Here is a 23,008-nt window from a genome sequence, read left to right as displayed (position 1 = left end):
GACCAATGCTTTGTTTCTTTACCACAACCAATTACTTCTCCCTTTGCCTTTTGTCCCATGATATTTTTGATATTTAACCTTGCCCGCCCTCTAACCAATCCCTGACTTTCCCTTTTGTTCTATCTGACCCTCCCCCCTTTCTCCAAAGTATTAACCCCATCACATTTCCCCCTCTCCTTAGTTCTGAAGAAGAGTCATATTGGACGCGAAAAGTTAGCTGCTTCTCCCTCTTCACAGATGTTGCCAGACCTGCTGAGTTTTCCTAAACTTCCTGTATTTATTTCAGATCTACCTGTCGTGATAGGAAAAACACTATTTACTGTCCGGAACAAAATAAATGTCCTGCATAAGCTTTTGTGGATCATTTCAGTGGAAATGTGCACTCCCAGGCTCAAACAGCATCAGCCCACTGGAAGCAAAGTCATGTGACTGGCCAGTCCAGCAGAAAGAAACCCTCCGACCCTCCCACTTCACCAAGTGTCAGAATGAACATGGTTCAGTCCTAGATGTGATTAACAGCAGCAATAACAGCAGAATCCAACCCCTGGAATCACTTGTGAACTCGCTGGTGTCTTAGCCAGTGGGATGAATGAGTGAATCACCTCCCACACAGAGAGCAGGTGGATGGCCTCTGCCCAGTGTGATTTCGCTGGTGTTTTTGCAGGCTGGATGAATGACTGGATCCCTTCCCACACTGAAAGCAGGTGAACAGTCTCTCCCTGGTGTGAACTCGCTGGTGTGTCAGCAGGTTGGATAACTGACTGAATCCCTTCCCACACTCAGAGCAGGTGAACGGCCTCTCCCCTGTGTGAACTCGCATGTGCTTCTGCAGGTTGGATGAATGGCTGAATCCCTTCCCACAGTCAGAGCAGTGGAATGGCCTCTCCCCTGTGTGAACTCGCTGGTGTGACTGCAGAGTGGATGAATTCCTGAATCTCTTCCAACATTCAGAGCAGGTGAATGGTCTCTCCCCGGTGTGAACTCGCTGGTGTGACTGCAGATTGGATAACTGAGCGAATCCTTTCCCACACTCAGAGCAGGTGAACGGCTGTTGCCCAGTGTGAATTCTCTGGTGTCGCAGCAGGTTGAATGAATCACTGAAACCCTTCCCACACTGGAAGCAGGTGAACGGTCTCTCCCCACTGTGAACTCCCTTGTGTGTCTGCAGCTCAGATGAATTACCGAATCCCTTCCCACATTCAGAGCAGGTGAACGGCCTCTCCCCAGTGTGAATTCGCTGGTGTGTCAGCAGGTTGGATGAGTGAGCGAATCCCTTCGCACACACAGAGCAGACGAATGGCATCTTCTCCCCAGTGTGAAATCGCTGGTGTGACTGCAGGCTGGATAACTGTCTGAATCTGTTGCCACACTCAGTGCAGGTGAATGGCCACTTCCCGGTATGAACTCGCTGGTGCCTCTGCAGGTGGGATAACTGAGTGAAACCCTTCTCACAGTCAGGGCAGGTGAACGGCCTCTCCCCAGTGTGACTGCGCCGATGAGTTTCCAGCTGAGATGGGGCTTTGAATCCCTTCCCACAGTCAGAACAGATGAACAGCCTCTCCCCGGTGTGACTGCGCCGATGAGTTTCCAGCTTCGATGGGGAACAGAATCCCTTCCCACAGTCCCCACATTCCCACGGTTTTTCCATGGTGCTCATGCCCTTGTATCTCTCCAGGTCTGACGATCAGTTGAAGCCTTGTCCACACACAGAACATGTATAAGTCTCTCCTCACTGTGAATGGTGATGTTTTTTCAGACTGTGTAACTGGTTAAACCTCTTTCCACAGTCAGTGCACTGGAACACTCTCACTTGGGTGTGTGTGTCTCGGTGTTTTTCCAGTCACACTGAGGCTTAAAACCTTTTGAAGCAGACAGAACAGACAAACATTTCCCCTGCTTGGTTCAAAAAACCAATGATATTCAGGTCCCATTTAATCAAATGAGTTTGGCAGATCTTGATGTGACGTTTGGTTTGAGATTTCTGTCTGCAAATCTTCCCCTTCTAATATCCTGTAAAGGGAGTTTACAAAAATCATCACTGTCTGTACAGGATAGAAATTCAGAGCAGGCAATTCTAATTTTTTATACAGTCATAGAGGTCTACAGCACAGAAAAAGGCCCTTCGGCCCATCGCGTCTGCGCCAGTCAAACAAGTACCTAACTGTTCTAATCCCATTTTCCAGCACCAGGCCCATAGCCTTGTATGCCATGGCATTGCAAGTGCACTCCAAATACTTCTTAAATGTTATGAGGGTTTCTGCCTCTACCAGCCTTTCAGGCAGTGAGTTCCAGATTCCCACCACCCTCTGGGTGAAAAAATTCTTCCTCACATCCCCTCTAAACCACCTGCCCCTTACCTTAAATCTATGCCCCCTAGTTATTGATCCCTCCACCAAGGAGAAAAGTTCCTTCCTGTCTACCCTATCTATGCCCCTCATAATTTTATACACCTCAATTATGTCCCCCCTCAATCTCCTCTGCTCCAGGGAAAATAACCCCAGTCTATCCAATCTCCCCTCACAACTAAAACTCTCCAGCCCAGGCAACATCCTGGTAAATCTCTTCTGCACTCTCTCTCTCGTGCAATCACATCCTTCCTACAATGCAGATTCCAGAACTGCATGCAATACTCTAGCTTTGGCCTAACCAGCATTTTTTTACAGTTCCAGCATAACCTCCCTGCTCTTATATTCTATGCCTTGGCTAATAAAGGCAAGTATCCCATATGCCTTCTTACCCACCTTATCTACCTGTCCCGCTACCTTAAGGGACTGGTGGACATGCACACCAAGGTCCCTCTGATCCTCGGTACTTCCCAGGGTCCATCGTGTATTCCTGTGCCTTGTTTGTCCTGCCCAAGTGCATCACCTCACACTTATCCGGATTAAATTCCATTTGCCACTGATCAGCCCATCTGACCAGCCCGTCTATATCCTCCTGTAATCTAAGGCTATCCTCCTCACTATTTACCACCCCCACAATTTTCGTGTCATCCACGAACTTACTGATCAGCCCTCCTACATTCAAGTCTAAATCGTTTATATATACCACAAACAGCAAGGGACCCAGCACCAATCCCACAGGTGTCCAGTCACAAAAACACCCTTCAACCATCACCCTCTGCTTCCTGCCACTCAACCAATTCTGGATCCAATTTGCCAAATTGCCTTGGATCCCATTGGCTCTTACCTTCGTTATCAGTCCCCCATGCGGTACCTTATCAAAAGCCTTGCTGAAGTCCAAGTAGACTATGTCAAATGCATTGCCCTCATCTGCACACCTGGTCACCTCTTCGAAAAATTCAATCAAATTGGTCAGACATGACTTCCCCTGAACAAAACCATGCTGACTGTCCTTGATTAATCCCTGCCTCTCCAAGTGTGGATTAATTCTGTCCCTCATAATTGCTTCCAATAGTTTACCCACCACTGAGGTTAGACTGACTGGCCTGTGGTTCCCTGGTTTACCCCTTCCTCCCTTCTTGAATAACAGTACCCCATTGGCTGTCCTCCAGTCCTCTGGCACCTCTCCTATGGCCAGAGAGGTATTGAAAATTATTGCCAGTGCCCCTGCTATCTCCTCCATTGCCTTACTCAACACCCTGGGATACATTTCATCTGGGCCTGGAGATTTATCTACTTTTCATCCTGTCAGGCCACTTAGAACCTCCTCCATTTCAATGCTAATTTATTTAATTATAACACAGTTCTTCTGCCTGATTTCCAAATCCACATTGCCCCTCTCACTTGTGGACAACGACACAAAGTATACATTTAGAACCCTACCTACATCTTCCGGCTGATAGCACACTGTTTCATCTCTCGTTCCCCAAAAGCTGCAAATCTCCATCCCACACACAGTCCCTGTATTCTCACTATGCTACATTCTCTCCATTCTAAATCTAATCTATCCGGTATACATCCAATCATACTGTACTTAAAATGTACGGTACTCTATTACATGATTGGAGACACATGGGCTGTGAGCAAGAACTGTATTTCAGCAGCAAGTTGTGATGACCTGGAACTCACTATGTACGAGGGTGGTGGAAGCAGAGATGATCAATGATTTCAAAATGAAATTGGAAAGGCACTTGAAGGAAATAAACTTGCACAGGAATGGGGATATAGAGGGGGAATGGGACTGACTGGATTGCTCTCCAGAGTCAGCAGGGACTTGAGTTGCTGAATTGACTCCTTCTGTGTCGAAATGAATATATGACTAGAAATATATAACATAGTTACAGTACTATATTACAAAACTAGAAATAGTCATTTGGTCGTACAGAGCTTGAGTATTGCTGAAAAAAGAGACATGTTGAAGCTTTTTGTTTTGCACTCATCAGGACACTGCAAAAAGATAAATATAAGGGGAAAACAACAATTTATATTGTATGTGAAGAGAGTGCTGATTGGTTGGCTAGTAGACTCTGATTGGTAGAGATATTCTTGTGAAGTGCCCTGATGAGTGCAGGATGAAAAGCTTTGACATGTCTCTTTTTTCAGCAAAACTAGAAATAAGAATAAATGAACTTAATTACAGAACCATAAATAAATTGCTAAAATGTCCCCTATCACAACATTAGACACATCTATGTTCTCTATTACTGTACTGTCCAGGGGGCAGAAATCCTATGAAATAAAATGAGGGACAGTTCAACCGTGGGGCTGGGGGAGGGTGGTGGTGGGATGCTGGTGACCATGAGAGAGGGTTGAGGGCGGGTGTCTGTGTTTCAAAATGAGAGGGGAGGGGGAGAAGGGGTCTTCAGACAATAATAGTGGGAGTGGTGCAGTTTAAAATCAACTAAAACTTACAACTTACCTTGTTCAGTCACAACATCATCATCTCTCTCCTGGCCAACTCACTCACTTACCGTCCCACTCGAATCACTCAAACTCACCCTGGAGACTCCTGGGATCAGTTTCCCACAGGCTGGCCTGGAAATACGGGACAAAAGGCAAAATAAGGAGCAATCCCAGAAAATACAGGACAGTTATTCACCCTGAAATTGTCCCCTTAAATGTCAGCCATCTCCTGGGGAAATCACCCCTTTAATTGTGAACATTAGGAAAGAGACCATCCTTTTAGCCAGACAAATAAATGTGTCAAGCTGTGGGAGCAAAGGATGTCAACGTCTTTAAGAGAGAGAGAGAGAGACCTGGGCCAACCTTTCCAGAGTCTGCACCCTCCCTGGATTCATTTCCTTTCCCTTCAGTTCCTGCAAGTCAACAATTTGCCCTCAGAATGAGAAAAGAAATGGAAAGGGGGAAACATTGATTTCCTCACAGATGTTGCCCAGAGGAGGAAGTTTTAGTCTGAAGCTCATTGTCCAACTTCCGCATTGTGACGTCCACAATGGAACCCTGCCTGAATCAACCACTAGGAATCACTCTGCTCCGCGGTGACGTCCTCGGGATCCAGTCTGCAGGCCAGGCGCGCGGACGCGGGAGCCCCGCCCCCACCCATTGTTCTCCCTCCCCCTCCACCTCCTCGAGCCAAGGTTTCCAAGCAACCGGCTGACGGCTCCGGCCAGATCGAGAACCCGCTCGAAGAGGGGAAGCTGCGCATGTGCGGGTGAGCCCGCCCCTTCCCTTTATGCTGAGGGGTTGACCAATGGGGAAAGTTTGAGGACAAGAAGGACTCTGGTCCTCCAGCCAATGAGAGCACGGGCTTTGTGTGAATGAAGACTGAGCTTCACACAGACTAAAACTTCCTCCTGTGTCCAACATCTGTGAGTAAAACACTTTCTTTACTCACCCTTTCCATTTCTTTTCTAGTCTTGTTATAAAATGCTGTTATTATATATTTCCAGTCATTATGGCACAGAAGGACTCCATTCAGCAACTCGAGTCTGTGCCAACTCTCTGTAGAACAATCCAATTGGTTTCATTCACCCTCAATATCTCCATTCTCTCTGCCAGAAGTTTCCTTCAAGTGTCCATCCAATTTCATTTTTAAATTATTGATCTTCTCTGCTTCCACCACCCCTTAGGCAGCAAGTTCCAGGTCATGACTGCGCGCTGTCTGCATTTTCATTATGTTCTTTCATGGGGTCTGGGTGTCACTGGTTAGGTCAACATTTTAAATGCCCATCCCTAATTACCCTTGAGAAGGTGGTGTTGAGCGGCCTTATTGAACCGCTGCAGTCCATATGGTGTAGGTACAGTCACAGTGCTTTTAGGGAGGGATTTCCAGGATTTTGACCCAACAATAGAGAAGGGCCAGCCAATATCTTTCCAAATCAGTATGGTGAGTGGCTTGGAGGGGACCCTGCAAGTGATGGTGGTGGTGTTCCCATGCATCTGCTGCCCTTGTCGTACTAGGGAATAAATAGAGTTCTTTCTCACATTCCCCTTGTATCTTAATCAAGTTATACAGTGCAGTATATTACACATTTTTCATGCTTTAAAATAGACACATATGTGGTTAACCACCTACTTGAAGATTTTCAGGTTTCTGTGCCCTGGAGAGGAAGCGGTGAGCATGGATTTGTCGATCAGCATGAATCAGGAGAATTGGGAGTGTGCACATTAGGTACAGCAGAGTGAGAATGGAGGGACAGTGTGTGAGACAAAGATTCACACCTTTTGGGGAATGACAGAAGAAAGAATGTTCCACATGAATTAGAATTCTCAGTTCTAAAATGTTATCCTGTACTGATTTTTACAAACTCTTTTTTACAGGATATCAAAAGGGGAGGATTTTCAGACAAAAATCTCAAAACAAACATCATGTCAAGATCTGACAGAGTCGCTTGATTCATCAGAATGCGAATACTCTCAAGTTTTGAATCTGGAAAGAGAAATGTTTGCCTGTTCTGTCTGCTTCAAAAGATTTTAAATGTTATTGTGACTGGAAAATCACCGAGACACACACACACCTGAGTGAGAGTGTTCCAGTGCACTGACTGTGGAAAGAGCTTTAAACAGTTAAACAGCCTGAATAGACATCACAGTGCAGAGAGACAGTACAAGTATTCCGTGTGTGTCCGAGGCTTCAACTGATTGTCAAACCTTGAGATTCACAAGGACACAAGCACCATGGATAAACCATGTAAATGTGGAGACTGTGGTAAGCGATACCGAATTCCGTCTGAACTGGAAATTCATCATCGCATTCACACTGGGGAGAGGCCTTTCACCTGCTCTGAATGTGGGAAGGGATTCACTCGGTCATCCCACCTGCTGAAGCACCAGCGGGTTCACGCCAGGGAGAGGCCGTTCACCTGCTCTGGATGTGGGAAAGGATTCACTGGGTCATCCCACCTGCGGACACACCAGCGAGTTCACACTGGGGAGAGACCATTCACCAGCTCTGAGTGTGGGAACTCATTCAGTCAGTTATCTAGCCTGTGGAAACACCAGCGATTTCACACTGGGGAGAGGCCGTTCACCTGTTCTGAGTGTGGAAAGGGATTCGCTGAGACATCGAGTCTGCTGACACACCAATGACTTCACACTGGGGAGAGGCCATTCATCTGCTCTGTGTGTGGGAAAGGATTCACTCAGTTATCCCACCTGCAGAAACACCAGAGAATTCACACTGGGGAGCGGCCATTCACCTGCCCTGTGTGTGGGAAGGGATTTGTTCATTTATCCAGCCTGCGGAGACACAGGCAAGTTCATAAGTGATTCCAGGGGTTGGATTCTGCTGTCATTGCTGCTGCTAATCACATCCAGGACTGAACCATGTTCATTCTAACACTGGGTGAAGTGCAAGGGTCGGAGGTTTTCTTTATGCTGGACTGGCCGGTCTCATGACTTTGCTTCCAGTGATTATCTTTCAGCCTGGGAGCGCACATTTCCACTGAATTGATCTGCAACAGCGATGAAACACATTTGTTTTATCCTGGATGGTAAATTGTCTTTTTCCTACCACTACAGGTAAATCTAAAATAAATACATTTGTCTCTGTTCCATTGAGTCTACAGCACAGGGCCAGGCCAGTTGGCTCAATTGGTCTCTGTCAGTATTTATTCTCCACATGAGCCTCCACCCACCCCTCTTCATCTCCCCCCATCAGCATATCCCTCTATTCCTTTCTCCCTCATGTATGTATCTCACCTCACCTTAAATGTATTCATGTTATTCACCTTAACCACTCGCTGTGGTAGCGAGTTCCACATTCTCACCACTCACTGGGTAAAAAGTTTCTTATGAAATCCCTGTTGGATGATTGAAACCCTTCATCATCTTAAAGACTTCCAACAGGTCACCCTTCAGTCTTCTCTTTTCTAGAGAAAAGCAGCCCCAGCCTTTCCTGAGGGTTTAATGCTCTCAGTTCTTGTATTATTCTTGTGAATCTTTGTTGCCCCTTCTCCAGTGCCTCTATTTCCTTTTTCTCAATGGAGATGACAAACGTTGACAGTACTCCCAGTGTAGTCTAACCATAGTTCGAAACAAGTTGAACATAACCTCCCTGCTTTCAATTCCATCCCTCTAGAATGGAACCCTATATCTGGGCCCCACACTTTAGGAAAGATGTGAGGTTCTTCGAGAGGGTGCAGAGGAGATTTATGTGAATGGCACCACAGATGAGGGACATCAGTTAGTTGGAGACACTGGCGCAACTGAAATTTCTGTCTTTGGATCATGGAGTCATTGGGACGTATAAGGAGGCCATTCAGCCCATCAAGTCCATATTTCCCTCAAGTGTCCATCCAATTGCCTTTTGAAGCTGTTCACTGTCTTGGCTTCCACCCCCCTCATAGGCAACGAGTTCCAGGTCATTTCCATTCGTTGTGCAAAAATATTCCACCTCACACCCGCAGCCCCAACCCGCATCTCCTGTCCAAAACCTGAAATCTGTGTCCCCCTCCTCCTTGTACCACCAGCGAATGGGAACAGCTTTTCTTTGTCCAACTTATCTAAACCTGTCATAATCTTGTACACCTCTATCAAATCTCCCCTCAACCTCCCAAATTCAAGGAAAACAACCCCAGCCTGACACCTAAAATAAAGAGCAAACCAAAGATGTTAATGCCTGAAATCAATTGGGAATGTTTGATTTCTGTTTTAAAGATATGATGAGTATATTGTATTGGACAGTAAAGGAATTGGAGTAACTCACCCGGGTGATCAGTGGAATGTATCAATCTGGTATCCACCTACATTCTAGTGAAAGTCAGGGAGGTGTAGATGAGATGAATAAGTTGATTGATTTCTCTGGGAGATATTAACATCCTTACTTATGAATTTTGTTTTAAAGAAAACCACATTTGATAGTCTGGCCGCCACCTGAAATATCAGGACCATAACAGAGGGAGATAAGCGAAGACAGACACTCACTTTGATCTTTTGATAAGCGCACCTGAAAGTTCAGCATATGTGGCCTGACATTGGGATACTGGTGTGAGTGTGCAGATGTGATTTGTTACATGTGAAGACAATAGGACGTGTAAATTCATGGTGAAGTAGACTGAAGACTGGGTCCCAAACACACCCAGCTACTTAACAAACAGCATGACATGAAATGGTTAATGTGACCAGGAGAATGAGACAATATTTTGACATTATCAAGGTATTGACACATACTCCAGAGAGAAACTGACTTTAAAACAATTAGTATCGTATTAAACACACTGGTCATAGCCACAAAATGAGTAAAATTGAAGTAACAGAGATAAACATTAGGATTGGGACAATTAAAGCCTTGGGAGAAATAATACTGAGTGAGAACTGTCCACAAGTTGGACAGGGGTAAGGAGAGAGCTGGAGAATCTTTTACATCCATGCTTGATCTGTTGCTTCAAGCATATGTCTTTATGTACTAGTAACCTAGAACTCAGGGCGCTCCTTCAAGAGAAGAAAAGATTGAGTAGATATTACCCCAGGTGGGGCCAGAACAGAATTGGAAAATAATGGAGTTAAATTGAGTGAGAGGTCAGAGAGAGAGTTTTCCTCCCCCTCAAGGTGTGGACTGTAAGAATCCTGGGGGACCCCCGACTTTGGGTTTTATTGCTAATTAGTGAACACTGAATTAAAAACTATGACAGGATGTGCATTTATTTTTAATTTGATTATTACACTTCTCCTGTTTTTATTCCTGTTGTGATTATGCTGTTTGTGAGGATGGTTGACAGGTGACAGGATGGGAAATTGTGGTTTGGGTCTTCATTGACCAAATGTTTTATTGACCCGAAAGGTGTAAAAGGGGCCAAACTTCAGCAGAAATCTGACAGAGCTGAGAACAGACGACTTGCTATGTGGGAACAGGGAGATGAACAGCTTCCACAGGACAGAGAAAACAAGAGTGCCTTGAATCCTAGAAGACACCTGGATGTCAAGGCCACCATGTTTTCACTGCTTGGCATGGGAATGCTGACTCCCTGTACCGGGGACGGAGCGTGGGAAGCCAATTGTTTGAGAGTTTGACGTGGCTTGGGCAGGTACAGATGGTTCAATGGTCTCATGACCAAGTTTTGGTCTCAACTTCACTCTCCTTCCTAGCCCCTATCCCATTTCTCACCCTCAGCAATCAAGAATCTATCAAACTCAGTCTTAACAATGTTGTTTTGCCATTGGTCCGTTCAAATGTTAGCTTGGCAATGATTGGGTTAAATCAGTTTCCATAGACTTTGTGATGTAAACAAGTATCAGAAGGGATTCCCCGAGCACAGAGATTTGTAGAGGTTTTACATATTGCATTGACTGGTGCCATGGCATCTGGGGCAGAGCAGGGTGCATTTACGTGGAGATAGTGCTTCTACCCAGAGTGTAATGGTAATGCTGCTGCACTTTTATACTACTGCTCAGACATGAGCATGTGTCAGGTCTTATTTATACTGAATAAAATCTAACCACTGTCACCAATAAGGGTTATCACTGTGAATCATTTCAGAGCTTGGGTCAAGGAGGATAAAGGGTTAATACATACAAATTAGGAGCAGGAGTAGGTCATTCGGCCCCTCGAGCCTGCTCCACCATTCAATAAGATCATGGCAGATCTGATTATGGTCTCAACTTCACTCTCCTTCCTAGCCCCTATCCCATTTCTCACCCTCAGCAATCAAGAATCTATCAAACTCAGTCTTAACAATATTCAATGACCCAGCCTCCTCCTGTAGACTGCTACAATAGCAATTGTGTCATTTCTTCAATAAGGAGACCAAAATTGTGCACAATCCTCGAAATGTGGTCTCACCAAGGCCCTGTAGAGCTGCAGGAAAACATCCCTAATTTTATATTCCATTCCCCTTGCAATAAACGACAACATGCCATTTGCCTTGCTAATCATTTGTTGTACCTCAATAATAATGTTTTGTGGTTCATGTACCAGGACACCCAGATCCCTCTGTACCTCAGAGTTCTGCAATCCCTCTCCATTTAAATAATATACTTTTTAAATTCTTCCTCCCAATGTGGACAAGTTCACATTTTCTCACATTATACTCCATGTGCCAAATTTTTTGTCCACTCGCTCTTCACAAATTATTTTCTATAAATATCTATATCAGCAAATTTAGCTACCATACATTCAGTCCCATCATTAAATTCATTTATATAGATAGTAAATGGTTGAGGGCACAGCATTGATCTCCTGTGGCATTCCACTTGTCACATCTTACCAATCCGAAAATGACCCATTTATGCCTACTCTCTGTTTCCTGTTCACTAACCAATCCTCTATCCATGCTGATATGTTACGCCCTCCACCACTAGTTCTTACTTTGTGTATTATTTCCTGTCTCCTTTGCCAATTACCTTAGAGGGACTCACTTTCTGTTGAAGAGCCTGCCAACCCCTCTCACCCACTTTCCCTAAAGTGAATAAATTTAATCATGAAATCAAATATTTTTACTGATAAAAGTTTAGTAATGAAATAGAACATGGTTTAAAAAACAAACAGAAAATTACTTGAGGAACAAAGACAGCCAGGGTAAAAGGATGTGTACAATGATCTTGACCCAAATGGTTTCTCTTCGGCTCCTCTGTACCCTGTACACATGCCTCCCCGCTTTAGACACAGGGGCACTGAACCCCGAGGGTCGGGTCACCATCAGCCCCGGTCACCCCCTCCCGCTGCCCAGATTGATTGGAGTCCCATTTCCCAGTCAGTCCTCCAGCACCTTCCTGTCTCTCTATTAGTGTGACGTCCATGGCAGTTTCCCAACTGGGGCGCAGGCCCCGTTATTCTCAGCTAGATTCAACCCTCAGCTCTGTCGTCGAGAAATAGAGAGACAGAAAGGTGCTGGTGGATCCAATGGGAAGTTGAAACTTGTGGCTCTAAACCAAATGTTAGGATCTCTGTAAAGACTGGTAACTTCTAAAAGAAATTCAAATTCCCAGTGAACAAATTAAAGGTTCACATGACAAGACATCAAGTTTTGTGACTTTTACTGCAATAAACAACCTAGAAGCAAAATTGACTAAACACCACTTTTATTGGCAACATGTACCTTAAATTATCAAACAGAAATTTGCCATTTTACTTTGAACATAATCAAAAATCCCACCGCAGAGTTATCCTTTACTCTGTTCCTTAAGTAAATGCTCAATTCTCCTGGAACCAGTCCAAAGTGACTCTTTGCTCTTGAGGGTTTACTTCCAGTTTTTTCCTTTCCCAGTCTGGGAACCTTTAACCCCAGAATTGTCTTTCACAGTGAAGGTTCTCCTGGGTCATCCCTTTAACTCAAGCAAGGCAAATCTTCCAGTCTTGTTTAAATCCTCACGAAACTGGTCTTTTCAACGTGAGCACAAGGTCCCATCCACATTCCCGCATGGTGAAACAGAGGCTTGCCGCCCCATCAGCTTTCTCTCTCCCTCTCTCAGATCCTGGCAGACTGATCTGTCTGTGAAATTCAGGGGTGCCTTTTAGGGGAATTTTCCAATCTGGCCCTGCAATGACTTTCCAAGGATTCTTCCCCTATTAAAGCCCGTCTCCATGGCAATGTGAATCACATGAGCCTTGTATCCAGGTAGACATGCCGATGAGTTACCTTTTAGGCTCCCAACTTCATTCTATCTTGAAAGTAAATAGAAAATTCAAGTACAGCTGTTCACAAAATCTGACATTTTCAATACCTTCCTGGGGCTTTGGAGACAAACAGACTAACTGAATATTGAATGATGCATGACACTTAGAAAGGACAGGAAGCTAGGAAAAGTTGAAAGGGTGGCACTTTTAATTAATGATGGCATTAGCACAATAGAGAGGGATGACCTAAGTTCAGGAAACCAGGATGTAGAAGCAGTTTCGGTAGATATGAGAAATGATAAAGGCTCGAAGTTACTTGTGGGAGTGGTGTACAGGCTCCCTAACAGTAACCACATGGTAGGACAGGGTATAAAGGAAAAAATAGTGGGAACTTTTCAGAAAGGTACGGCAATAATTATGGGGAATTTTAATCTATGTATACACTGAGAAAAGATGCGCAAAGGTAGCCTAGATGGGGAGTTCATCGAATATTTTGGTGATGGTTTCCTAGAAAAGCACGTTCTGGAGCCAGAGAGCAGGCTCTACTCGACCTGGTATTGTGCACCAAGATAAGATTGATTAATTACCTCATAATGACGATGCCCCTAGGTGGCAGCAATCACAATATGATTGAATTTTATTTTCAATTTGAGGGATAGCAGAGAGGGTCCAAGACTAGTATTTTAAACTTAATAAAGAACAATTATGAGGGCATGAAAGCAGAGCTTGCTAAAATGAATGACAATTAGGGTTATGGGATTGGTCAATAGAGATGCAATGGCAGACATTTAAGAGGATATTTCAGAATATACAGAATAGATACATTCCAACAAGAAAGAAAAAATTGAAGGTGAGGACCCACCATCCGTGGTTAACTATAAAAGCTAAAGACATTATCAAACTTAAAGGAAAAGCATATAATTGTACAAGGATGGCTGGCAGTTCAGAAGATTGGACAGAATGTAAAAAACAGCAAAGAATGACTAAAAGATTAATAAGCAGGGAAAAATTAGAGTATGAGAGACAGCTAAGTGGAAACAGAAAAACAGTTTCTATCAATGTTTCAAAAAGAAAAGAGTTAACAAAGTGAGTATTGGTCTTTTGGAAGTGAGTCCGGGGAATTAATAATGGAAAATAAGGAGATGGCAGATGAATTGAACAGGTATCTTGCATCGGTTGTCACTACAGGGGATACAAGTAACATCCCAGAAATAGCTGTAAAACAGAAAATTGGAAGGGAAGGAGGAACTCAAGAAAATTATAATCACCGCAGAAGTGGTACTGAGCAAATTGTTGGAGCTGCAGGCTGACAAGAACCCAGGTCCTGATGGACTTCATCCTAGGGTCTTAAAAGAAGTGGCTAGTGAGATAGTTGATGTGTGGGTTGAAATTTTCCAAAATTTCCTCGATTCAAGAAGGTTCCATTCAATTGGAAAATAGGGGGGCAGAAAGCAGGCCAGTTAGCTTAACATCTGTCAGAGGGCAAATGTGAGAAGCTGTTATTAAAGACATTATAACAGGGCAAGTAGATAAATTGAAGGTAATCAGGCAGAGTCAACACGGTTTTGTGACAGGGAAATCATGTTTAACCAGTTTATTGGAGTTCTTTGCAGAAGGAACATGCGCTGTGGATAAAAGGGAGCCGATGGAACACTAACTTAGATTTCCAGAAGGCATTTGATGAGGTGCCACATCAAAAGTTATTGTGGAAAATAAAGTCTCATATAGGAGTTAGCATATTGGATAGAAGATTGGCTAGCTAACAGGAAACAGAGTAGGCATAAATGGGTCATTTTCTGGTTAGCAAGATGTAATGAGTGGTGTGCACAATGATCAGTGCCGGCACCTCAATCTTTTAACAATTGATATAAATGACTTGAATGAAGGGACCGAAGGTATGGTTGCTAAATTTGCAGATGGCACCAAGATAGGTAGCAAAGTAAGTTGTGGGGAGGACATAAGGAGACTACAAAATGATATAGACATGTTAAGTGAGTTGGCAAGGATCTAGCAAATGGAGTGTAATGTGGGAAAATGTGGAATTGTTCATTTTGGCAGGAAGAATAAAAATGAAGCATATTATTGAAATGGTAAGAGATTGCAGAGCTCTGAGACGCAGAGGGATCTGGGTGTCCTTGTGCATGAATCGCGAAAGCTAATTATTCAGGTACACAAAGTAATTAAGAAAGCTAACAGAATGTTATTGTTAGAAGTAGGGAGGTTATGCTTCAGTTATACAGGGCATTGGTGAGATCACATCTACAGTATTGGTGTCCTTATTTAAGGAAGGATGTAAATGTGTTGGAAGCAGTTCAGAGAAGGTTTACTAGCCTAATAACTGGAATGGGCGGGTTGTCTTATGAGGAAAGGTTGGACAGGCTGGGCTTGTATCCACTGGAATTTAGAAGAGTAAGAGGCAACTTGATTGAAATATATAAGATCCTGAGGGGTCACAACAGGGTGGATATGGAAAGGATATTTCCTCTTGTGGGAGAATCTAGAAATTGGGGTCATGGTTTAAAATTAATCTATCACCCATTTAAGACAGAGAACATTTTTCTCTCATAAGGTAGTGAGCCTTTGGAACTCTCTTCCTCAAATGGCAGTGGAAGCAGAGTCTGAATATTTTTAAGGCAGAGCTACGTAGAGTCTTGATAAGCAAGAAGTAAAAGACTTACTACTCTTTTGGTCACATTATGATCTTTGATTTAATGCAATCTTTAACTTCTCTTGTTGGCCACAGTTTCATCACTTTACCTGTTGGATTTTTGTTCCTGAAAGTAATCTATATTTGTTGTAAATATGTAATAATTCCTTCAATGTTAGCTATTGCCTGTCTACCGTCATCGATTTTCATGTAGTTTCCCAATCTACCACAGCCAACTTGATCCTCAAACTGTGATAGTTTTCTTCTGTGAGAAACCCCCAGATAAATTATACAAAAGAACCATCTGACCAACACAGCCCATCTCCATGGCAACATGGTACGCTTTGGGTGGCTCCAAACAGACATACAAACTAAATATCTTTTAACTTCCAAAAAGTCCTTCCTTCTGTGATCCTTCTGAAATCTGAAATTTGGTATTCTCAACAAGACTCCAGCAGCATCAGCCCACTGGAGGCAAATCATGAGACTGGCCAGTCCAGCAGAAAGAAACCCTCTGACCTTCCCACTTCACCAACTGTCAGAATGAACATGGTTCAGTCCTGGGTGTGATTAACAGCAGCAATAACAGCAGAATCCAAACACTGTAATCACTTGTGAACTCGCTGGTGTATCAGCAGGGTGGATGATGCAATGAACCCTTTCCCACACTCAGAGCAGGTGAACGGCCTCTCTCCAGTGTGAACCTGCTCGTGCATTTGCAATTTCGATAACCGACTGAATCTCTTCCCACAATCAGAGCAGGTGAACGGCCTCACCCCAGTGTGAACTTGCTGGTGTGTTCGCAGATGGGATACCTGAGTGAATCCCTTCCCACACAGAGAGCAGATGAATGGCCTCTCCCCGGTGTGAATTCGCTGGTGTGTCTGCAGATGGGATGAGTGAGTGAATTCCTTCCCACACTGAGGGCAGGTGAACAGCCTCCCCCCGGTGTGAATTTGCTGGTGTGAATGCAGTCTGCATAACCGACAGAATCCCTTCCCACACTCTGAGCAGGTGAACAGTCTCTCCCTGGTGTGAACCCGCTGGTGCCTGTACATGTTGGAAGAATCAGTGAATCCCTTCCCACACACAGAGCAGGTGAACGGTCTCTCATCGGTGTGAACTCGCTGGTGCGTTTGCAGGTGGTGTAACCGAGCGAATCCCTTCCCACACACACAGCAGGTGAATGGCCTCTCCCCAGAGTGACTGCCGATGAATTTCCATCTCAGACGGGGATTTGAATCCCTTCCCACAGTCTCCACATTTCCATGGTTCCTTCATGGTGCAGGTGTCCTTGTGTCTCTCCAGGTTCGATGATCAGTTGAAGCTTCGTCCACACAGAGAACACGTGGACGGTTTCTTCCTGTGGTGAACGGTGATGTTTTTTCAGGTTGTGTAACTGGTTAAAGCTCTTTCCACAGTCAGTTCACTGGAACACCCTCACTCGGGTGTGTGTGTCTCAGGCCTTTTCCAGTCACACTGATGTTCGAAATTTTATGAAGCAGACAGAGCAGACAAACATTTCTCCCAGATTCAAAGGCCGATGATATTTAGGTCTTGAAGAATTGAGTGACTGCCAGATCTTGATGTGAAGTTTGGTTTGAGATTTCTGTCTGTAAATCCTCCCCTTCTAATATCCTGTTAAAGGAATTCAGAACAGTCATCACTGTCAGTACAGGATAGAAATTCAGAACAGACAGTTCTAGTTTCTATGGAACGTTTTTTCCTCTCTCGTTCCCCGAAAGCGGTAAATGTCCATCCCACACACACTCTCTCCATTCTCACTCTGCTGTACCTAATATACAGCCTCCCAATTCTCCTGAAGGTCCATGCTGATCACAAGTCTATGCTTACTGCTTCATGACCAGGACACAGAGATCATAAGAAATAGGAGCACAAGTAGGCCATTCAGCCCATCGAGCCTGCTCAACCAATCTGTGAGATCATGGCTGATTTACCTCAGCAACATTTACCTGCACTATCCCCAATATCCCTTAATATCTTCAATATCTAAAACCTATCAATCTCTGTATTAAATATATTTAATGACTGAGCCTCCACAGTCCTCTGGGGTTGAGAATTCCAAAGCTTCACCACCCTCTGAGTGAAGAAATCCCTCCTCATCTTAGCTTTCACTCCTTGACTCCCTTGTCGATCAAAAATTTGTGTAACTCGTCCTTGAATTTATTCAATGACCCAGCCTCCACTGGTCCTTGCGGAAGAGAATTATAAAGACAAACGACCCTCTGAGGGAAGAAATTCCTCCTCAACTGTGTCTTAAATGGGAGGCACCTTATTTTTAAACTGTGTCCCTATTTCTAAACTCCCCCATGAGTGGAAACATCCTCTCAGCATCTGTCAAGCTGCCTCAGAATCCGATATCTTTCAATAAGATCACTTCTCATTCTTCTCAACTCCAATTTGAATAGGCCCAGCCTGCTCAATCTTTCCTCATAAGACAATCCCTTCATCCCAGGAATCAGCCAAGTGAACCTTATCTGAACTGCTTCCAATGCAAGTCTATCCCGGCTTAAAGAAGGAGCCCAGAACTGTACACAGTACTCTAGGTGTGGTCTCACCAATACCCTGTACAGCTGCAGGATGACTTCCCAACTTTTATACTCCATCCCCCTTGCAATAAAGGCCGACATTCCATTTGCCTTCCTCATTACTTGCTGTATCAGCATACTGACTTTTTGTGATTCATATACAAGGACACCCAGATTCCTCTGTACTGCAGCATTCTGCAGCCTCTCTCCATTTCAATAATATTCTACTTTTCTATTCTTCCTGCCAAAGTGGATAACATCATATTTTCCCACATTATACACTATCTGCCAATTTTACACCCACTCACTTCACCTATCGCTATACCTTTGTGGACTCTTTATATCCTCCTCACAACTTGCTTTCCTACCTATCGTTGTATCATCAGCAATTTTGGCTACAATACAGTCAGTTCCTTCATCCAAGTGATTAACATGGATTGTAAATATTTGAGGCCCCAGTAATGATCCCTGCAGGACTTCACTGCTTACACACTGCTAACCTCAAAGTGACCCATTTACCCAGACTTTCTATTTCCCATTAGCCAATCCTCTATCCGTGCTAATATATCACCCCAACACCATGAGCTCTTATCTTGTGCAGTAATCTTTTATGTGGCCCCTTAGTGAATGTCTTTTGAAAATCCAAATATGCAACATCTACTGGTTCCCCAATGACAATGTTAGACTGACTGGCCTATAGTTTCCTGCTTTTTGTCTCCCCCCTTTCTCGAATGGTTGTGTTACATTTGTGGTTTTCCAATCCGCTGGGACCTTTCCAGAATCTCGGGAATTTTCGAAGCTGACAAACAATGCATCCACTATCTCTGCAGACACTTCCCTTAAGACCTGAGGAAACAGGCCATCTGGTCCTGGAGACCTGTCAGCCAGTAGTCACATTAGTTTTCCTGGTACTTTTGTTCTGGAGATCGTGATTGTTTTAAGTTTCTTCTTTCCTTTTGTCCCCTGCTTTTTTACTATTCTTGGGATTTTTTAGTGTCTTCTACTGTGAAGACAGATACAAAATTCTTGTTCAAAGACTCTACCATTTCCATCTTTGCCATTATTAATTTCCCAGTGTCACCCTCTAGGGGATCAAGACTTGCTTTCACTACTCTTTCCCTTGTTACACACTTCTGGAAGCTTTTACTGTCTGTTTCATATTTCTTGCTAGTTTTCAGTCACACTCAGCTGCTCTCTCTCATTTTGTTCATGATGCTTTGTTGGTATCTAAGAATTTTCCAAACTTCTGGCCCACCACTAACCTTTGCAGCATTGAAAATCATCACCCAGGCTGCTAGTCTTAAATATCTGTCAGTGCCTATAATAATGGGCTAAGTGTAACATACAGTAGAAGATTATTTCAACAGAGATATGGGTGGGATATGAACAAGCATTTTATTTCAGCAGCAGGCTACCTCTGAGGATGGTGGAAGTGGAGACAATCACTAATTTCAAAATGAAATTTGTTGATCACTTGACGGAAATAAACTGGCGGGGAAACGGGGATATAGTGGGAGAATGGGACAGACAGGATTGCTCCAGAGGGTCAGCATGGACTCGAGTTACCGAATGGGCTCCTTCTGTGCTGTAATGACTCTATGACTCGAAATACACAATGTAGCTACATATACAAGACTAGAAATAAGAATAAATAAACATTATGACAGAACCATAAATAATATATCTAATATGTACCATGTAACAACACGAGACACATCCCTGTCCTATATTCATTTACTGTCCCCTAAATGTCAGCCATCTCTTGGGGAAACCACCCCTTTAATTGTGAACATGAGGAAAGAGACCATCCTTTTAGCCAGACAAATAAATGCGACAAGCTGAGGAAGCAAAGGATGTCAATGTCTTTAAGAGAGAGAGAGAGACCTGGGCCAACCTTTCCAGAGTCTGCACCCTCCCTGGATTCACTTCCTTTCCCTTCAGTTCCTGCAAGTCAACAATTTCCCCCCAGAATGAGAAAAGAAATGGAAAGGGGGAGAAAAGAAAGTGTTTTATTCACAGATGTTGGACACAGGAGGAAGTTTTAGTCTGAAGCTCATTGTCCAACTTCCGCATTGTGACGTCCACAATGGAACCCTGCCTGAATCAGCCAATAGGAATCACTCTGCTCCGCGATGACGTCCTCGGGTTCCAGTCCGCAGGCCAAGTGCGCGGACACGGGAGCCCCGCCCCCACCCATTGTTTCACCCTCCCCCTCCATCTCCTCGAGCGAAGGTTTCGAGGCAACCGGCTGACGGCTCCGGCCAGAGCGAGAAGCCGTTCGGAGAGCTCGCGAGAGGGGAAGCTGCGCATGTGCGCAGGAGAGCCCACCCCTTCCCTTCATGCTGAGGGACTGGCCAATGGGAAGATTTGGAGGACCGGAAGGACTCAGGTCCTCCAGCCAATCAGAGCGCGGGCTTTGTGTAAATGAAGATTGAGCTTCACAGAGACTAAAACCTCCTCCTGTGTCCAACATCTGTGAGTAAAACACTTTCTTTTCTCCCCCTTTCCATTTCTTTTCTCATTCTGGGGGGAAATTGTTGAGTTTCAGGAACTGAAGGGAAAGGAAGTGAATCCAGGGAGGGTGCAGACTCTGGAAAGGTTGACCCGGGTCTCTCTCTCTCTCTCTCTCTTAAAGACATTGAGATCCTTTGCTCCCTCATCTTGACACATATATTTGTCTGGCTAAAAGGATGGTCTCTTTCCAAATGTTCACAATTAAATGGGTGGTTTCCCTAGGAGATGGCTGACATTTAAGGGGACAGTAAATTAATACAGGACAGAGGTATGTCTAGTGTTGTTATATCTTATATGTACACTGAGATGAGGAGAAATGTCCTCATCCAGAGAGTGGTGAGCCTGTGGAATTCGTTACCACAGAAAGTAATTGAGGCCAAAACATTGTGTGTTTTCAAGAAGGAGTTAGATACAGCTCTTGGGGCAAAAGGGATCAAAGGATATGGGGAGAAAGCAGGAGCAAGCTGTTGAGTTGGATGATCAGCCAAGATCATAATGAATGGCGGAGCAGGCTCGAAGGGATGAATGGCCTATTGCTGCTCCTAGTTTCTATGTTTCTATTAGATATATTTATTATTATTTCTTGTGTTCTGATATAGTACTGTAGCTACATTATAAATCTCCAGTCCTAGATTTGTTAAGACACAGAAGAAGACTAATGGGCACCTTGAGTCCGTATCAACTCTCTGCAGAGCAATCCAGTCAGTCCCATTCCCCCTCTGTATCCCTATACTGCTGCAAGTCTATTTCCTTCGAGTGCCTATCGAATTTCAGTTTGAAATCATTGGTCTTCCACCTGCCTTACAAGTTGTGAGTTCCAAATAATGACCACTCATTGTAATAAACTACAGTTGTGAACATTTCGAATCACGGAGTTCATTAAAACTAGAATTGTGTGTTCTAAATTTCTATCCTGTACTGACAGTGATGGCTTTTGTAATCTCTTTCTGCAGAACATCAGAAGTTGAGGATGTGAAGACATGAAATTCACAACAAACATCACATCAAGATCTGACAGACTCACTCAATTCATCAGGAGCTGAATATCATCGACCGTTGAATCTAGCTGGAGAAATGTTTCTGTGTTCTGCCTGCTTCAAAAGATTTTAAGCATCAAGGTGACTGGAAATGCACCAAGACGCACACACCCGAGTGAGGGTGTTCCTGTGCACTGACTTGTGGAACAAGCTTTAACCAGTTATGCAGTCTGAAAAAACATCACAGCATTCACATTGAGGAGAGACATTATACATGTTCTGTGTGAGGACAAGGACATCTGCACCATGGAGAAACCATGGAAATGTGGGGACTGTGGGAAGGGATTTCGAGCCCCCTCTGATCTGGAGATTCATCGACGCCGTCACACTGGGGAGAGGCCATTCACCTGCTCCGTGTGCGGGAAGGGATTCAGTCAATCATCCAGCCTGCTGCAGCACCATGTCACTCACACCAGTGAGAGACCTTTTAAATGCTCTGACTGTGGGAGTGCCTTCAAAAGGTCTCATGATCTGACGGTCCACCAGCGCATTCACACTGAGGAGAGATCATTCAGCTGTTCTCACTGTGGGAAGACATTTGGAACATCCTCCAAACTGCTGATACACCAGCGAGTTCACTCTGGGGAGAGACCATTCACCTGCTCCATTTGTAGAAAGGGATTCACTCAGTCAAGCGCCCTGTGGACACACAAGCGAGTTCACACCGGGCAGAAGCCGTTCACCTGCTCTGAGTGTGGGAAGGGATTCAGTGATTCATCACACCTGCAGAGACACTGGCGAGTACATTCTGGGGAACGGCCGTTCACCTGCTCCGAATGTGGAAAGGGATTTACTCAGATGTCCAACCTGCAGATCCACCAGCGAGTTCACTCTGGGGAGAGGCCATTCACGTGCTCTGTGTGTGGAAAGAGATTCACTCAGATATCCAACCTGCAGATCCACCAGCGAGTTCACACCGGGGAGATGCCATTCACCTGCTGTGTGTGTGGAAAGGGATTCAGTCATTCATACACTCTGCAGAAACACAAGTGGGATCACACTGGGGAGAGGCCATTCACCTGCTCTGAGTGTGGGAAGGGATTCAGCGATTCATCCACACTGCAGACACACAAGCGAGTTCACACAGGGGAGAGGCCATTCACTTGCTCCCTGTGTGAGAAGGGATTCACTCAGTTATCCAACCTGCTGACACACCAGCGAGTTCACACTGGAGAGAGACCGTTCACCTGCTCTGAGTGTGGAAAGAGATTCATTCAGTCATCACACCTGCGGAGACACCATCGAGTTCACAAGTGATTCCAGGGGCTGGATTCTGCTGTTTTGCTGCTGTTAATCACATCCAGGACTGAACCATGTTCATTCTGACACTTGGTGAAGTGGGAGGG

The 23,008-nt window shown here is 44.5% G+C and overlaps 7 protein-coding genes across 7 annotated transcripts in view; 2 read left to right on the top strand and 5 right to left on the bottom strand.

Moving 5' to 3' along the window:
* The window catches only part of LOC144698460 (uncharacterized), a 404,975-nt gene extending 384,698 nt beyond the window's left edge, over nucleotides 1-20,277 (bottom strand). The window contains exon 1 of the mRNA XM_078570402.1: nucleotides 20,129-20,277. The gene's annotated coding sequence lies outside the window, so the exon portion shown is untranslated. The remainder of the gene's footprint in view (nucleotides 1-20,128) is intronic.
* Nucleotides 1-23,008, bottom strand: part of LOC144697450 (uncharacterized) — a 190,551-nt gene that overhangs the window by 14,458 nt on the left and 153,085 nt on the right. Inside the window, exon 2 of the mRNA XM_078569427.1 lies at nucleotides 711-2,010. Coding sequence (XP_078425553.1) covers nucleotides 711-1,657 — 947 coding nt within the window. The 5' untranslated portion in view covers nucleotides 1,658-2,010. The remainder of the gene's footprint in view (nucleotides 1-710; nucleotides 2,011-23,008) is intronic.
* The window catches only part of LOC144697124 (uncharacterized), a 162,906-nt gene that overhangs the window by 37,208 nt on the left and 102,690 nt on the right, over nucleotides 1-23,008 (bottom strand). The window lies entirely within an intron of this gene.
* Nucleotides 1-23,008, top strand: part of LOC144697127 (uncharacterized) — a 215,081-nt gene that overhangs the window by 118,269 nt on the left and 73,804 nt on the right. The window lies entirely within an intron of this gene.
* The window catches only part of LOC144697179 (uncharacterized), a 148,190-nt gene that overhangs the window by 60,273 nt on the left and 64,909 nt on the right, over nucleotides 1-23,008 (bottom strand). The gene's annotated exons all lie outside the window — the stretch shown is intronic.
* The window catches only part of LOC144697408 (uncharacterized), a 68,153-nt gene that overhangs the window by 11,840 nt on the left and 33,305 nt on the right, over nucleotides 1-23,008 (top strand). The window contains 2 exon segments of the mRNA XM_078569385.1: nucleotides 7,077-7,619; nucleotides 21,972-22,915. Coding sequence (XP_078425511.1) covers nucleotides 7,077-7,619; nucleotides 21,972-22,915 — 1,487 coding nt within the window.
* Nucleotides 16,079-19,172, bottom strand: LOC144698456 (uncharacterized). The gene is made up of 2 exons (XM_078570398.1): nucleotides 19,087-19,172; nucleotides 16,079-16,768 (listed from the first exon to the last, which is right to left on the bottom strand). The coding sequence occupies exons 1-2, from the start codon at nucleotides 19,170-19,172 to the stop codon at nucleotides 16,171-16,173; spliced, it is 684 nt and encodes a 227-aa protein (XP_078426524.1). The 3' UTR covers nucleotides 16,079-16,170.

This window comes from Cetorhinus maximus, chromosome 23 (assembly GCF_964194155.1).
Source record: "Cetorhinus maximus chromosome 23, sCetMax3.hap1.1, whole genome shotgun sequence".
In the NCBI taxonomy this organism is placed as follows: Eukaryota; Metazoa; Chordata; class Chondrichthyes; order Lamniformes; family Cetorhinidae; genus Cetorhinus; species Cetorhinus maximus.
Note: the sequence above shows the minus strand (reverse complement) of the source record. Positions and strands in the feature narration are given on the sequence as shown.